Source organism: Dermochelys coriacea, chromosome 11, assembly GCF_009764565.3.
Source record: "Dermochelys coriacea isolate rDerCor1 chromosome 11, rDerCor1.pri.v4, whole genome shotgun sequence".
Taxonomy (NCBI): Eukaryota; Metazoa; Chordata; order Testudines; family Dermochelyidae; genus Dermochelys; species Dermochelys coriacea.
This window is the reverse complement of record NC_050078.2, coordinates 57,470,133-57,487,351: the sequence shown is the minus strand read 5'-3', so window position 1 is coordinate 57,487,351 and position 17,219 is coordinate 57,470,133. Positions and strand designations below refer to the sequence as shown.

Sequence of the window (17,219 nt, the reverse complement as noted above, 5' to 3'; positions counted from 1 at the left end):
TGGCTGGGTCAGAGCGGGGGAGGAACTACTGTGACTTGTGAGCGCTCAGCAGGCGGCTGTTGAGGGGTTGTGTGGTGCTTGCCTCTCCCGCTGCTGCCTGGCCCTTTTCTCCTCACGCTCCTTGGGTGGCTGGGCTTGAGCTATGGTGTGTGCCCTGCGGCGAACCGCAGTTTGTCTGTTGCCCCATCACCAGCACCCAGGAGTTCGAGGTAGGTGTATCCCTGTCTCTGAGTACTGGGAATGGGGCTGCACCCCCATCACTGCGTCCCTCCCCATCCCAACCCCTCCCCTCATCACTGCATCCCTCTCCGTCCCATCCTGTCATGCCCACAACACCTGCCCAGCCATGTACCCCTTACAGTGCTCTCCCACCCGTTCTCTCCACCTCCCAGAGCCCTACACCCCATTCACCTCCATACACTGCTGCATTCCCATTATATCCCTATACACCCCTGTGCCCCCCACATCCTCATGCACCCTTAGTCTTCTGCATCCCCATCCACTCCACATTCCCCCCACATCCCCTCCTCTCTCCTTCACTGCTCCCTCACCCCCACCCTGCTCTCGTCCTTGGCTTCTTTCCCTCCCTATTCTCTCTCTCTCTCTCTCTCTCTCTCTCTCTCTCTCCTCCACCCCCAACCATCTTTTCCCCTCTAGCCCACCCTCCTTCCCCCTTCCCGGCTGGGTGATTTAGGCAGCCCCTGGAAAAGTATGAAAAAGTGCCTCTGTATAGGAAAATGTGCGTGCGTGCATGCATGCATGCATTGTATGTGTATAAGAGACTGTGTTTTTGTGTAGGGAGGTGTGTGTATTGCTGCAAGTGTGTATGCCTGTGTGAATAAAATTTGCAGCCTAACTCTTTGACTTTTATTCCTTTTGCTGGCTTGTGCACAAAAAAGTGGATGACATAAAATGTGTGTATTCTCTTCTCTTTTAAAAGCTTGTTATGAAATGAACTCTAAAAGAAATGTATTATTTCTTAAAAAGTGAATGTTGTTGACTAGTAATGGCAGAAGAGCCAATGTATCATACATTTCTCCTCACCTTTGTTTAGCTACATGATAAACTCTTTGTTGCAGACTGTCTCTTTTTACGTATATGTCCAGTACCCACCACCCTAGAGCCCTGATCTTAGTTGGGGTCTCTAGGCACTAAACAACAATTGTAGTAATAAATAATGTGGAAGTATATGCGTTAGTGCATGCTAGATGTGTACACATGAATCTGGACAGATGTGCGTTTCTGTGGTTGTGCTCTATGATTTGTATTTGGGCTTCAGGAATGGGCCTTTAATGGACCCATTGCAGCTGTAATAATGTGTGGTCCTAATTCCACACATAAAATTACAATAACTTTAGTGAACAGAAAAACGGAGCTGTTTACGAAAAATGGAATGAGGGGAGGGAAAGAATCATGAAAAGGTTTGTAAAATTTCATTTTTTAAAAAAATTAACCTCTTTTTTTTTTAATTACTATATTTTGCTGCTAGCTGTAGTGTCCTGTAACAAATAAAACCTGAACTTAGCATAATACATCTGTCAAAACAATAAATATGCCTGTTTGGACCTTGCAGTGAAAATGAGCAAGTGACAGGGGTGGAGGGGCTATAGGGGGGGTGGCTCAGGAAGGGGTGGGGTGGGGTGGGGCGGGGCAAAGGTGTTTGGTTTTCTGGAATTAGGAAGTTGGCAACCCTAACCCCCACCAGTACCCCCCTCCTGCACTGTAAATTCCTCATCCCCAGAGCCTGCACCTCCATCTGGAACCTTCACCCCCTTCCCCTGCCCCAGCCCAGAGCCTGCTCCCACACCCTGAACCTCTCATTTCTAGCGCCACCCCGGAGCCTAGGGGAAGCCCCAAGCCCCCGCATCCCCTCCTCCCCCACTGGGCGGGGTGTTTGGCCCACAACTAATTTTTTTTTTTCCTCCTGTGGGTCAATGGCCCCGATAGAGGAAGAAAAAAAAAAGTTCCCTACTGCTGCTTTATAATACTTAGGCATAAACCATGTTTTATTTCAGGAGAGTACAGCAGTTCAAAGTATACAGTGATAGGGTGAGCTGGAATTTCCTCTCCTGGTGCCATTTAGCCAGCGTACTACGTAACCAGGCATGGTATTCGTGTTACATTATCTCCTGCCGTTGGGATTCAGACCCAAACTCACACGTAAATAACCGAAGTAAACTAACAGAAATGTTATTACTCAGTGTAGAACTTACTGCAACTATAGTTTGTACATGGTACTATTGAATCTATTATAATCCATATATAATAATAATAGTAATAATCCATATATTTAACACTAATATATCACTTTGAACATGTAAAGTGTTTTACAAATTATCATAACTCCTCTGTAAATTAGTTGTGGTAAATAATATTCTAACGTTTGACGTACCTAATCTTGGTGTAGTTTTTGAAAGTTGTGTGGCTATTAATATTTTAACAGTGCAGATAATAATTATTAAGGGGTAGTTTAGAATTAAACCCAGTGTCCTGATCAGAGGCACTGACTTCCTAATGTGCTGGAGAGTATTCGACCCTTGGCTCTGCTCCAAGCCCCACCCCCACCTCTTCCCCCAAGGTTCTACCCTGCCTCTTCCCATCTTGCCCCTGTCCCCAAGCGTGCCCTGCTCCCTAGTGCCTCCTGCACACCATGGAACAGCTGATCGCGGCAGCCAGGAGGTGCTGGGAGGGAGGGGGAGGCGCTGATTGGGGGGCTGCTGGTGCTGCTTAGTACCCACCATTTTTCCCTGTCGGTGCTCCAGCCCCAGAGAGAACCGTTTGAGCTGGAAAATCACCAACTGTGGTAACAAGAATGAACCCTATATAAAAGCTTGATGGAAAGGATTATGATACAATGTTGGCACCTCACAATTTTATAATGAGTCTTGCAATATCTGTTTTCTTTTCTTAAAGCCTCAGCTCATGGAGTCATGTTATTGTATCAGAATTTCAGCTTTCATTTCAAAAATAAAACGTATTGTCAAAAATGAGTCAGCCTGCAAAATCGTGAGGTTTGCTTAAAAACCAAAAGATTTTAAAATATATTTTGGGTTCTTTTTATTTGCCTTCTGGTTTTTGGGCTTTTAAGGTGCATTTGGGTCATGTTTTCAAGCTTCTCTATGCTGTCACATGGGCTAGAAACTTGCGTTTTAAAAAAATAAAAGGCAGGGTTTCAGTCTCGTGTTATCACTTGTTAAAAGCTGCGGATTTACGTAAAATACCTGATATGAGATTAAAACAATTAAAATAAAAAAAATAAAATTGCAAGACTTGGGGTCACCAATAAGTTTCTAGCCCTCATAGCTGTTGAGATTGCAAGACTGATACCTCTAGCATTTGGTTGGAGTAGAGAGTGAATTCAGCTCCATCATATGAAAGCTGGGTCTGTATAGAGAATAATGATGCTCCGCTGTGAAATCTGCAATTAAATTACTAGTAGGGGGTGGGGATGGTGGGAGTGTTACCAGTAGATGCTTTTAGGCCAGGATCCTACAAACACACGTTTGAACTCATGAACCCATTGAACTTGTGCATAAACCTTGTTTTTATAGAGTTATGGTCTCTAAGAGCATTGTCTTAAAAACATAGGAGGGAGTGTATAGAAACACGGGATACTTTAAAAATCTGATTATATAAACACTTCTAAAACAATCCCATGTAAACTGATTTAACCCAGGAAAGCTTTTAAATCCATAAGACCTCGGTAGATCAGGAGAAGGTGACGTGACCCAATGAAGCTCATCTCAGTAAACAGACTAGCAACATCTGTGATTAGCAAAAAGAAAAGGAGTACTTGTGGCACCTTAGAGACTAACAAATTTATTAGAGCATAAGCTTTCGTGAGCTACAGCTCACTTCCTCGGATGCATTTGGTGGAAAATAGAGTGGGGAGATTTATACACACAGAGAGAGAGAGAGAGAGAACATGGAACAATGGGTTTTATCATACACATTTTAAGGTGAGTGATCACTTAAGATGAGCCATCACCAGCAGCGGGGGGGGGTGGGGGGGAGGAGGAAAACCTTTCATGGTGACAAGCAAGGTAGGCCATTTCCAGCAGTTAACAAGAACATCTGAGGATGTGGGGGGTGGGGAGGGGGGGGAGAAATAACATGGGGTAATAGTTTTACTTTGTGTAATGACTCATCCGTTCCCAGTCTCTATTCAAGCCTAAGTTAATTGTATCCAGTTTGCAAATTAATTCCAATTCAGCAGTGTCTCGCTGGAGTCTGTTTTTGAAGTTTTTTTGTTGAAGGATAGCCATCCTCAGGTCTGTAATCGTGTGACCGGAGAGATTGATGTGTTCTCCGACTGGTTTTTGAATGTTATAATTCTTGACGTCTGATTTGTGTCCATTCATTCTTTTACGTAGAGACTGTCCAGTTTGGCCAATGTACATGGCAGAGGGGCATTGGTGGCACATGATGGCATATATCACATTGGTAGATGTGCAGGTGAATGAGCCTCTGATAGTGTGGCTGATGTGATTAGGCCCTATGATGGTGTCCCCTGAATAGATATGTGGACAGAGTTGGCAACGGGCTTTGTTGCAAGGATAGGTTCCTGGGTTAGTGGTTCTGTTGTGTGGTGTGTGGTTGCTGGTGAGTATTTGCTTCAGATTGGTGGGCTGTCTGTAAGCAAGGACTGGCCTGTCTCCCAAGATCTGTGAGAGTGATGGGTCGTCCTTCAGGATAGGTTGTAGATCCTTGATGATGCGTTGGAGAAGTTTTAGTTGGGGGCTGAAGGTGATGGCTAGTGGTGTTCTGTTGTTTTCTTTGTTGGGCCTGTCCTGTAGTAGGTGACTTCTGGGTACTCTTCTGGCTCTGTCAATCTGTTTCTTCACTTCAGCAGGTGGGTATTGTAGTTGTAGGAATGCATGATAGAGATCTTGTAGGTGTTTGTCTCTGTCTGAGGGGTTGGAGCAAATGCGGTTATATCATAGAGCTTGGCTGTAGACAATGGATCGAGTGGTACGATCTGGATGAAACCTAGAGGCATGTAGGTAGGAGTAGCGGTCTGTAGGTTTCCGATATAGGGTGGTGTTTATGTGACCATTGCGTATTAGCACGGTAGTGTCCAGGAAGTGGATCTCTTGCATGGACTGGTCCAGGCTGAGTTTGATGGTGGGATGGAAATTGTTGAAATCATGGTGGAATTTCTCAAGGGCTTCTTTTCCATGGGTCCAGATGATGAAGATGTCATCAATGTAGCGCAAGTAGAGTAGGGGCATTAGGAGACGAGAGCTGAGGAAGTGTTGTTCTAAGTCAGCCATAAAAATGTTGGCATGCTGTGGGGCCATGTGGGTACCCATCGCAATGCCACTGATTTGAAGGTATACATTGTCCCCAAATGTGAAATTGTTATGGGTGAGGACAAAGTTCAGCCACCAGGTTAGCCGTGACATGAATTAATAAATGGACATAAATCAGAAGTCAAGAATTATAACATTCAAAAACCAGTCGGAGAACACTTCAATCTCTCCGGTCACTCAATTTACAGACCTGAGGGTGGCTATCCTTCAACAAAAAAAACTTCAAAAACGGACTCCAAGGAGAGACTGCTGAATTGGAATTAATTTGCAAACTGGATACAATTAACTTAGGCTTGAATAGAGACTGGGAATGGCTGAGTCATTACACAAAGTAAAACTATTTCCCCATGTTATTTCTCCCCCCCACCCCCACTGTTCCTCAGATGTTCTTGTTAACTGCTGGAAATGGCCTACCTTGCTTGTCACCATGAAAGGTTTTCCTCCTTCCCCCCCCCCCCCCCGCCGCTGCTGGTGATGGCTCATCTTAAGTGATCACTCTCCTTACAGTGTGTATGATAAAACCCATTGTTCCATGTTCTCTGTGTGTGTGTGTGTATAAATCTTCCCACTGTATTTTCCACCAAATGCATCCGATGAAGTGAGCTGTAGCTCACGAAAGCTTATGCTCAAATAAATTCGTTAGTCTCTAAGGTGCCACAAGTACTCCTTTTCTTTTTGCGAATACAGACTAACACAGCTGCTACTCTGAAACCTGTCGTCTGTGATTAGCTAACCTTTATGCTGGATGATTCAGTGGTTCAGAATGAAGCTGGTAAATGCTCGCTTAGCACTCTTGTGTCTTCAAATAATTACTCTTCTGCTCTGAGTTACCCCATGGTCATCATTCCAAGAAAAGCAAATGCATAAGGCCAGGTCTACTCTACACACTTATTTCAGTATAACTACATCACTCGGGTGTGAAAATATCCACACCACCGAGCGACGTAGTTGTTTCGACCTTAACCCCCTTGTGTAGACCGCATTATGTCAGCAGGAGAGCTGCTCCTGCCAACATACCTACTACCTCTTGCAAAGGTGGAATTATTAATCCAACAGGAGAGCTTTGTCCCGTAGGCTTAGAGCGTCTTCACCATAAATGCTATAGTGGTGCAGTTGCTTCGGAGCACTGTTTTGATGCAAATTTGTAGTGTGTAGACTTGTACTTATTTGTAGACCATTAGGAAAATGTTTAATTTTCCTAACGTTCACTAATGCATGTGGATACAAAATTATTTTATCTTGTTGATGTCAGAGGCAGAGTACACATGTATATTTCAGTGAAATCTGTTGATTCATGCCATTACAATAACATCTTTGAATAAGGCATAAACAAAGGTCACATAGTTATTAAATATCTTTTTTTTTCTCTTATCCCTTTTGATACTCAGTGCAATAAAATGCATTATGACTAGGTTTTCTTTTTACTCTTTGGCTTTATTTTTATTTTATTTTACTTTTTGCTACTCCAGTAACTTTTTCCAAAGTTGAGGAAGATTTGAAAAGCTACGAACAGCAAAAAGAAACTGTAATTCTGCCATTCTGAAACTTTTTAAAGTTGAGGAAGTTTTTAAAATTCAAGTCGCCATAGGAAAAAAAAACCAAAAATTAGTGGGGGCTGAGGGAAGGGCCCAACACATCGTTCATTGCACTGCGTTCTGTGGATGAAAGGAAAAATGGGAGGAGAAACGGGAACAAACAAAATTAAGAAATTTGGAAATGTGGGGAAAAAACCCTTTAAAATGTGAAATCTCTAATATTTTTTTGACAACTTTTGGCAATAGTTTTTGGTTTTGAAAAACAGTCATTTTGGGGGAGGTGCTGAAGGTGTTTCAAGTCATAGTTTCAAGTTGCTTAGTCTAGTCATAGCCAAATTCTAATGTGGATATAAATATTTGTCTATTCTACGTTCACCCTTTGAAGTTTTAATGGAATGAATATTTTTTAACTCTTGTCCTAAAGTGTTGTATAGTGTTGTTGAATTGCGTCCTTACTTTACCTCACAGGTGACTGCATTTCAGTGTTAAGTGAAGAAATACTTATATGGATAGTGTTTTGTGATGTTTTGTAAAATCCTGTGTTTAAAATTGAAAATATTACTTTTTTGTTATAACGAATATCATGTAGTTTGTTACTCTTTTTTAATAAGAGTGCAGAAACCTTTGTGAAAAAGACTGGAGCTCTAGCTGTGTGAATTTTGTTTTGTTTTTTTGCTTTATAATTACATCTTTGACTGCTAGCGGTAGTTTGTTTAATAATGCAGCTGTAAGACACTTGACTGATGGGGCTAGCATACTGTGGGTCTAATCATAATTATAATACTATGGAAGATGGCCAACAATCATCATCCATTTCCAGTGAGCTTTACCTCATTTTAAATTAAAAACTTCCTGGAAATAGGGAAAATCACAACAGGTGACATTCAGCACTGCCAGGAAATGTTGGGGTTATTTTAAGGAAACAAAATACCCATATATGATAGCTTAAGGCTAGAGGTATGAAACCAGAAAGAAAAAGCTCAAGAATAATACACGGGTATCTGTAAACTTGCTAAAAATATATGTATTTAAAATGAATGAGATCTGTGTTGTTCTGCCTGCAGCAGACATCCTTCAAAGAGGACAACTGTGCTACAGTTGACGTTGTCTATGGTTAACTTGTAAAATGGTCAGATACCTTGCCACAGTGGCTGCGATTGTTTAAAGACAGGTTTCAGAGTAGCAGCCGTGTTAGTCTGTATTCGTAAAAAGAAAAGGAATACTTGTGGCACCTTAGAGACTAACAAATTTATTAGAGCATAAGCTTTCGTGAGCTACAGCTCACTTCATCGGATGCATTTGGTGGAAAAAACAGAGGAGAGATTTATATACACACACACACAGAACATGAAACAATGGGTTTATCATACACACTGTAAGGAGAGTGATCACTTAAGATAAGCCATCACCAGCAGCGGGGGGGGGGGGGGAGAAGGAAAACCTTTCATGGTGACAAGCAGGTAGGCTAATTCCAGCAGTTAACAAGAATATCAGAGGAACAGTGGGGGGGGGGGAGAAATACCATGGGGAAATAGTTTTACTTTGTGTAATGACTCATCCATTCCCAGTCTCTATTCAAGTCTAAGTTAATTGTATCCAGTTTGCAAATTAATTCCAATTCAGCAGTCTCTCATTGGAGTCTGTTTTTGAAGCTTTTTTGTTGAAGGATAGCCACTCTTAGGTCTGTGATCGAGTGACCAGAGAGATTGAAGTGTTCTCCAACTGGTTTTTGAATGTTATAATTCTTGACGTCTGATTTGTGTCCATTCATTCTCTTACGTAGAGACTGTCCAGTTTGACCAACGTACATGGCAGAGGGGCATTGCTGGCACATGATGGCATATATCACATTGGTAGATGCGCAGGTGAACGAGCCTCTGATAGTGTGGCTGATGTGATTAGGCCCTATGATGGTGTCCCCTGAATAGATATGTGGACATAGTTGGCAACGGGCTTTGTTGCAAGGATAGGTTCCTGGGTTAGTGGTTCTGTTGTGTGGTGTGTGGTTGCTGGTGAGTATTTGCTTCAGATTGGGGGGCTGTCTGTAAGCAAGGACTGGCCTGTCTCCCAAGATCTGTGAGAGCGATGGGTCGTCCTTCAGGATAGGTTGTAGATCCTCGATGATGCGTTGGAGATGTTTTATTTGGGGGCTGAAGGTGATGGCTAGTGGCGTTCTGTTGTTTTCTTTGTTGGGCCTGTCCTGTAGTAGATGACTTCTGGGTACTCTTCTGGCTCTGTCAATCTGTTTCTTCACTTCAGCAGGTGGGTATTGTAGTTGTAGGAATGCATGATAGAGATCTTATAGGTGTTTGTCTCTGTCTGAGGGGTTGGAGCAAATGCGGTTATATCGTAGAGCTTGGCTGTAGACAATGGATCGAGTGGTACGATCTGGATGAAACCTAGAGGCATGTAGGTAGGAATAGCGGTCAGTAGGTTTCCGATATAGGGTGGTGTTTATGTGACCATCGCTTATTAGCACCGTAGTGTCCAGGAAGTGGATCTCTTGCATGGACTGGTCCAGGCTGAGGTTGATGGTGGGATGGAAATCGTTGAAATTATGGTGGAATTCCTCAAGAGCTTCTTTTCCATGGGTCCAGATGATGATGATGTCATCAATGTAGCGCAAGTAGAGTAGGGGCATTAGGGGACGAGAGCTGAGGAAGCGTTGTTCTAAGTCAGCCATAAAAACATTGGCATACTGTGGGGCCATGCGGGTACCCATCGCAGTGCCGCTGATTTTGAAGGTATACGTTGTCCCCAAATGTGAAATAGTTATGGGTGAGGACAAAGTCACAAAGTTCAGCCATCAGGTTAGCCGTGACAGTATCGGGGATACTGTTCCTGACGGCTTGTAGTCCATCTTTGTGTGGAATGTTGGTGTAGAGGGCTTCTACATCCATAGTGGCTAGGATGGTGTTTTTAGGAAGATCACCAATGGACTGTAGTTTCCTCAGGAAGTCAGTGGTGTCTCGAAGATAGCTGGGAGTGCTGGTAACAAAGGGCCTGAGGAGGGAGTCTACATAGCCAGACAATCCTGCTGTCAGGGTGCCAATGCCTGAGATGATGGGGCGTCCAGGATTTCCAGGTTTATGGATCTTGGGTAGCAGATAGAATACCCCAGGTCCTGGCTCCAGGGGTGTGTCTGTGCGGATTTGTTCTTGTGCTTTTTCAGGGAGTTTCTTGAGCAAATGCTGTAGTTTCTTTTGGTAACTCTCAGTGGGATCAGAGGGTAATGGCTTGTAGAAAGTGGTGTTGGAGAGCTGCCTAGTAGCCTCTTGTTCATACTCTGACCTATTCATGATGACGACAGCACCTCCTTTGTCAGCCTTTTTGATTATGATGTCAGAGTTGTTTCTGAGGCTGTGGATGGCACTGTGTTCTGCATGGCTGAGGTTATGGGGTAAGCGATGCTGCTTTTCCACAATTTCAGCTCGTGCACGTCGGCGGAAGCACTCTATGTAGAAATCCAGGCTGCTGTTTCGACCTTCAGGAGGAGTCCACCCAGAATCCTTCTTTTTGTAGTGTTGGCAGGAAGGTCTCTCTGGGTTAATATGTTGGTCAGAGGTGTGTTGGAAATATTCCTTGAGTCTGAGATGTTCAAAATAGGATTCTAGGTCACCACAGAACTGTATCATGTTCGTGGGGGTGGAGGGGCAAAAGGAGAGGCCCCACAAGTACTCCTTTTCTTTTTGCGAATACAGACTAACACGGCTGCTACTCTTAAACCTGTTTATTGCTAGTATCCACTATGAAAATAATCCTTGCGTGGTTGAAATTATCCATTCTGTTGCATTTTTATTACATTACTTGGAACATTTTAAGCTAATGGATATCCACGGACGATGTTTGCAGATCGTGGATCGGATGCGGATACAAATTTTATATCCGCACAGGGCTCTACCTATATGTACATTTGCATTGATAAATCGCTTGCTTACACAAAACCCCGTTTACCCAGATAAATACAGTGTGCTTCATTCCATTCTGAAAAACAAAGTTCTGGTTGGTTGGTTATTCAGTGGCAATATGGTTTGCTATTGTACAAAACGGAAGTAATATGTTATGTGGAGAGATTTGAAAGTGAAGAGGGGAAATGTCTATGGAGAGAGACAGACATGAGAAGCAGCTCATGGAACTAGGCACCCTTGTCTTTGCTTACTAGCTATTCATTTACCAGGCAGTCTTTAACAGACATGACTTGATGTAAAGCTACAGAAATTACAAATTCTTACAACTATCAAATGCGTCTTCAAATCCTGGGTTTTGAGTAATGTAAGATGCTGCAAAGAATATACCTTGGCCTTGTTTAACCCAAACACCATCCACAGTGTGTTAGAGTTCCGTCCCAGGAGGTAGACCTATATAGTATCTTCTGGTCATTTTGTAAATGAGCATATACTAACAGGGATGATTACCAAAGGAATATCTGACACAGCCTACTTGCAGTTCCTTTCAGTCCAAGGGTTAAGGGGAAACAACCTTTGACTGGTTTCAGAGTAGCAGCCGTGTTAGTCTGTATTCGCAAAAAGAAAAGGAGTACTTGTGGCACCTTAGAGACTAACAAATTTATTAGAGCATAAGCTTTCGTGAGCTACAGCTCACTTCATCGGATGCATTTGGTGGAAAAAGCAGAGGAGAGATTTATATACACACATACACAGAGAACATGAAACAATGGGTTTATCATACACACTGTAAGGAGAGTGATCACTTAAGATAAGCCATCACCAGCAGCAGGGGGGGGGGAAGGAGGAAAACCTTTCATGGTGACAAGCAAGGTAGGCTAATTCCAGCAGTTAACAAGAATATCAGAGGGGTGGGGGGTGGGAGGGAGAAATACCATGGGGAAATAGTTTTACTTTGTGTAATGACTCATCCATTCCCAGTCTCTATTCAAGCCTAAGTTAATTGTATCCAGTTTGCAAATTAATTCCAATTCAGCAGTCTCTCGTTGGAGTCTGTTTTTGAAGCTTTTTGGTTGAAGGATAGCCACTCTTAGGTCTGTGATCGAGTGACCAGAGAGATTGAAGTGTTCTCCAACTGGTTTTTGAATGTTATAATTCTTGACGTCTGATTTGTGTCCATTCATTCTTTTACGTAGAGACTGTCCAGTTTGGCCAATGTACGTGGCAGAGGGGCATTGCTGGCACATGATGGCATATATCACCTTTGACTGAAACCGAAGTAACCTGTCTCTTACTGGCAAAATATTGCATAGCTTAGTTCTGGAAATTGTGCAGGCTTTTTTTTTTTTTTTTTTTTAATAATACTGGGTTAATACCATGTTGACATCTCCTTTCTGGAGAAGACCTCCTTCTGTTATCTATTCCAGATCTGATGGGAACCATTGAATTCATGAGGTGTCTATTCTTCGATCTGGGCAAAAGAAAACAAAGCTAATTGGGCAGATAAAGTGACATGGGCTAATTGAACCTCAGCCCTTACCCCTAGAATACCTCACTCAAGGAATTGGCATATTTGTGCATGATCTAGAGAAATCTTAGACCCCATAGTTTTTCCTTTTAGATTCTTCTATACTTTTAAAAAAAATTTTATTGCAAAATAACTTTTGTATTACTTAGCTATGGTGTTATGTGCTTGCTAAAGCTGTATACAAATCCTATTGAATGTCTGTATTACTTTTCTGACTCCTTAATTTAAAAAAAATTTATAAAATGCTACTAGAAACTATTTATTCTAAACAAAGATATACTGTTGTAATTGCTTAGCTAAAAGAAGATTTTATATCCATGTATTCTGAGCCTGTGTCAGACTTAATCCACTTATTTATTGGGGCTAGAACTAAGTCTTCATTGCTGGATCTCTGTGTGTGTGTGTTTGTTTGTTTGTTTGTTTTTGTTTTTGTTTTCTGCTTTTTTCTAGTCTGTGCACAGTAGCTCCTTGTTTGTTTCATGGTATACAAATTTTAATACAAGGTGTATGTTAGATTTTGCATGTCGGCAAGACTGCCACAAGGAGTTTGTGCAATGTGCCTCAGTTCCAGTGTATTGAATAGTGTCTTTAGATGGCTGTAGTGGTAGATTTATGAACTTTATTTCATTTATATGAGACTACGATAGGGTCAATCCCAGTTCAAGAAACCTTTAAACTAAGTTCTCTCCATGTGGCACTTGATCCAATATCCTTCAGTTCTAACACTTCATGCCTCTCTTTGTTCTTTGCAGATCCTGAAGTGAGAAGTTTTTTTTATGTAAAACGACAAGAGAGAAACACAATGGCAAGTTCAGCCAGAGAACATCTGCTTTTTGTGCGACGACGTAATCCTCAGCTACGGTATACTCTGAGCCCAGAGAACCTGCAGAGTCTGGCATCTCAGGGCACCATACCTGAGAACATGAACTTACAGCGTGCCAACAGTGACACTGATCTAGTGACCTCTGACAGTCGCTCTAGTTTGACAGCAAGTATCTATGAATACACCCTAGGGCAATCTCAGAACCTCATTATTTTCTGGGACATTAAAGAAGAAGTTGACCCAACAGACTGGATTGGACTTTATCATATAGGTGAGTCAGAATCATTTCTTAATTTTCTGTGGTTTTGGTCCTTTGCCACCTCTTCTCAACTTTCATTTTCTCCAGTGGTGCACGTAAAGATAAAATATGAGAGGAGACAGCACAAAATTACTCTAAAGCTTTCTCTTTCCCTCTTGGTTCAGTGAAGTGTGAAAATGTGTAGCCAGTTAATGTAGATCTTGGTTCCATAATTACCTCCGAGGGGGTGAAATGCTGCCTCCTTAGACAACAGAGGCTGTGTGCATACACAATCTTCCTATTTCTATCTCTAGTTACCATTGGCTGGTGGCAGCATTACTGACTTGGAAATTTAGCTGGTGGGTTTACATATTCCAATACATATTCCAAAAGGGATGCACAATCAACAGAGCTGTTAGCTGTGCCACTCCCCCATAAACTCAGAAAAGATTCAGAAGAGTCACTTCTGTATCTCACTCAAAGAATTTCAGATATATTGTCCCATTAGCATGGTTATCCTTTCTGAAACTGTGACAAATTAATGGTAGCATGGTGTTTACAGAATACCTATTGTGTGCCAAATGCTTCTACCACCAGGTCTAATATCTAGTGACTTTTTTCATTTTAGTGTTTATAAGTAGGCAGTCATGACTTTTTCCAGGATTCATCTTTATGGTTTTACAGGAAAATGTTTTCTTAGACTTGTAAACAATAATTTATTGTTTCTGGCCAGGTGTGTTTTCAGCACTTGTGAAAATGTATTTTGTATAAATTCTTGAGGCTGGCTGTTGCACACTAAAACGTAAAGGATTGCATCTGTAAAACAATAACTCCCATTCATGTAAGGGATATCCTTCAGGACCCCTCCAAAATAAATAAATCATTACTTTCCTCCCATGTTCCTCCCTTTTTTTTTTTTTTTTTTTTTTTTTTTTTTTATGGTACTCAGCCGGAGAGGGAAATTTAGTGTGGACAGGGGTCTACCTGCTGGATCCCATATTGCCATCATTTTAGTTAAACCTCAAGAGAATAAAAATCAAGAGAAAACATGTCGACAACTGGAACCTTGTCCATCTTGGAACTAACACCAGTTCAGCTTACTCAATATCCTTACTGATGAAATGTTGTTTAAATAAAGATCTGCATTCCTTGAAGTTGGTAAGTTTTCCCATTGGATTCAGTGGGAGTAGTATCAAGCCCTAAACTATACCATCCTCCTGTCCAGTTATTCAGCTGTCTCCCAAAATGGTCAAAGAGCAATTTCAGTCTGGCTCCAGAATAAAGAACTTTTCTGCTGTGTGTCTGCTGAGCCTCCCAAAGTGCAAAACAAAGGCACAGACTGACTCTAGCCTCTGCTGAGAGGGCAAATAAACTCAGACTGCCTCCTCTGAATTAAAAACCCCAGCATGTTACAGTGTAGGGCAATAGTGTACAATAGTCATCGTGGCTTTCTTATGTACTTGTGTTAAAAGTGAGAGGAGGTCCAGCTACTCTCTCTATTTATTTTTAACTGTTCTCCTTTCTGGCACTTAAAATCTTTCAGTACTGGATGCAGCTCCTTACTGAGGTCAATGAGTGTCTTTGCTATTATTGATTAACATAGGAGTAGGATCTTAGCAGAATCTTTCCTTTAAAACTAGTTTTTATTTTATGTTATGGAGTCACTGTTCTTACTCTTTATATAGATAAGGCTGTAACTTGCTTTCCATTCTAACTCTGGTTATGCATCAAAGCTGTAAAAAAAAATCCCTTCGACTTGAAATTTGGCGTAGGTGTTTCCTATTCATAACAGAATATTTTGAGGTTGTTCGGATAAACTGAGAGACTTTTTAAAAAAAATGTAACTTAATTCTAATAGCTAGAAAGCTCTAATTTGTTTGTCATGAGGCCTAGCTGAGAGTGGGACTGGTTTTTTTTTTTTTTTTTTTTCAGATGGTAGGGTGCAGGAATTAGTACCTATAGATTTTTGAACTTCACAATGCTTCATTAAGTTCCAGTGGACTGCAGTGCTCACAAAAGGTCCACAGGATAAACCCCTCTATCAGATGAACAGCTTCAGCTTTGAGAGATTAAAGAGCTGGATAGCGCTGTTATGACTTTCCATTGACTCCGATAGGAGCTGAATCAGGCCCCAAATCACCACCCACGGAGTATTCATTGTGAATATTATGTTGGCTCTACATCACATTTGTAATTAAGCAAAATAGACTCCATGCTGTAGTATACTAATTGTCTGTTAGTCTGCACTCATCTGTGTGTTAAGATGTCTTTGGGGGGAGGAGGGTTGGGAAAACTCCCAGGAAATCTTTTGTTAGTGTCATAAATACGTAGAGGCCAGGAGAGACCACTGTGATCATCTGGTTGGACCTCCTGTGTAGCACAGACCTTGGAACGTTGCCAAAATAATTCCCAGAGCAGCATATATTTAGCATGTGTTTTAGAAAAACATCTAGTCTTGACCTAAAAATCGCCAGTGATGGAGAATCCACAGTAACCCTTGGTAAATTGTTCCAGTGGTTGATTATCCTCACTGTCAATTTACACCTTATTTCCAGTCTAAATTTGTCAAGCTTCAACTTCCAGCCATGGGATCATGTTGTACCTTTCTCTGGTAGATTGAAGAGCCCATTTTTAAGTATTTGTTCACCACGTTGGTATTTATAGTTTTCTTATAAACGTCTTAAAATGTCTTTGTGTGTGGGGAAAGAAAATTCACAATGTCACTTAAAATAAACAGATGTCAATTAACTGAAACAACACTATTATAATACTGAAATCTTGTAATATTGAAAGCCTGGAAATTCAGAGAAAAGGCTATAGTTGCACAGACATTTGAAAGTCAGAATGCCCATAGCTAAGGCTCTACAAAGAACCCTGGGTCTGACCCTGTCCTTCCCCACTCTTTGTTTGTTTATTTTAGGATGCAGTTGTTGACTGAAATCAGGACATTACAAAGGTGTGGTATATAAGTAATCCCACTACCTTCAGTTCTCTACATCCTTAACTACAAGGCATCCTCAACTCCCAGGCACTTCTTTAGAAATTGAGGTCATTCAGCATTTCACACAATACGTACGTGTGTGTGTGTGTGTGTGTGTGTGTGTGTAATTATACATACATATAAAGCCCTAATTTCGTTTGCAGTGCAGGGATTATAAATACTTTAATTGGGTTTAGCCATCCTGTTCTTTGATTGCATAAAACAGACCATTTTAAAATATTCTCCTTTGGCACTTCCTCCTGTAATTAACATACATGTTAGTGAATTGCACATAATCTAAGAAAGCTCTCTGGCTCTTTGCCAGCATAATGCAGTAGTTGTATTTACCACTCTCCTCTCCCCCAAGTACAGCACAATCTCTGAAGGAAATACCAGTAGACAAAGGAAAATATTTATCTCTTAGCTTAAAACAAAACACTACCCTGTTCTTTTCCCATTTACTTTAATTATGAAACAAAGTGGGCTCATGAAAGAAAAAATTGATCATTCCTAAAAAAAAAAAGTGGTTATTCATTCCATAAAATTGCACAGTGAGAAAACATGAGCATTCTGAAAAATAAGCATCATTCTGGCTCAGATTTTAATAGAGAGGTCTGTCAAAGAGTAAATTAGAGAGAAACTTTGCTGCATTAGAGTGTTTTTAGAGGGAAATTTTAAGAGTAGTGATAAAGATTTTCTCTTTGAACTTTCCGTCTTTCTGGAGACATCTCATTTACTTAAGAGAATCTGGTGTATTATAATGTGCTGCTTTATTGCTCTCAGTCTCTCAGAGATGTGAAAGAAATGGTTTTAAAAAAAATCCCAGGTTTCAGAGTAGTAGCCATGTTAGTCTGTATCCGTAAAAAGAAAAGGAGTACTTGTGGCACGTTAGACTAAC

At 41.4% G+C, this 17,219-nt stretch overlaps 1 protein-coding gene across 1 annotated transcript in view; it reads left to right on the top strand.

Moving 5' to 3' along the window:
- HECW2 (HECT, C2 and WW domain containing E3 ubiquitin protein ligase 2) overlaps positions 1-17,219 on the top strand; it is a 263,183-nt gene that overhangs the window by 71,874 nt on the left and 174,090 nt on the right. Inside the window, 1 exon segment of the mRNA XM_038422564.2 lies at positions 13,033-13,374. Coding sequence (XP_038278492.1) covers positions 13,083-13,374 — 292 coding nt within the window. The 5' untranslated portion in view covers positions 13,033-13,082.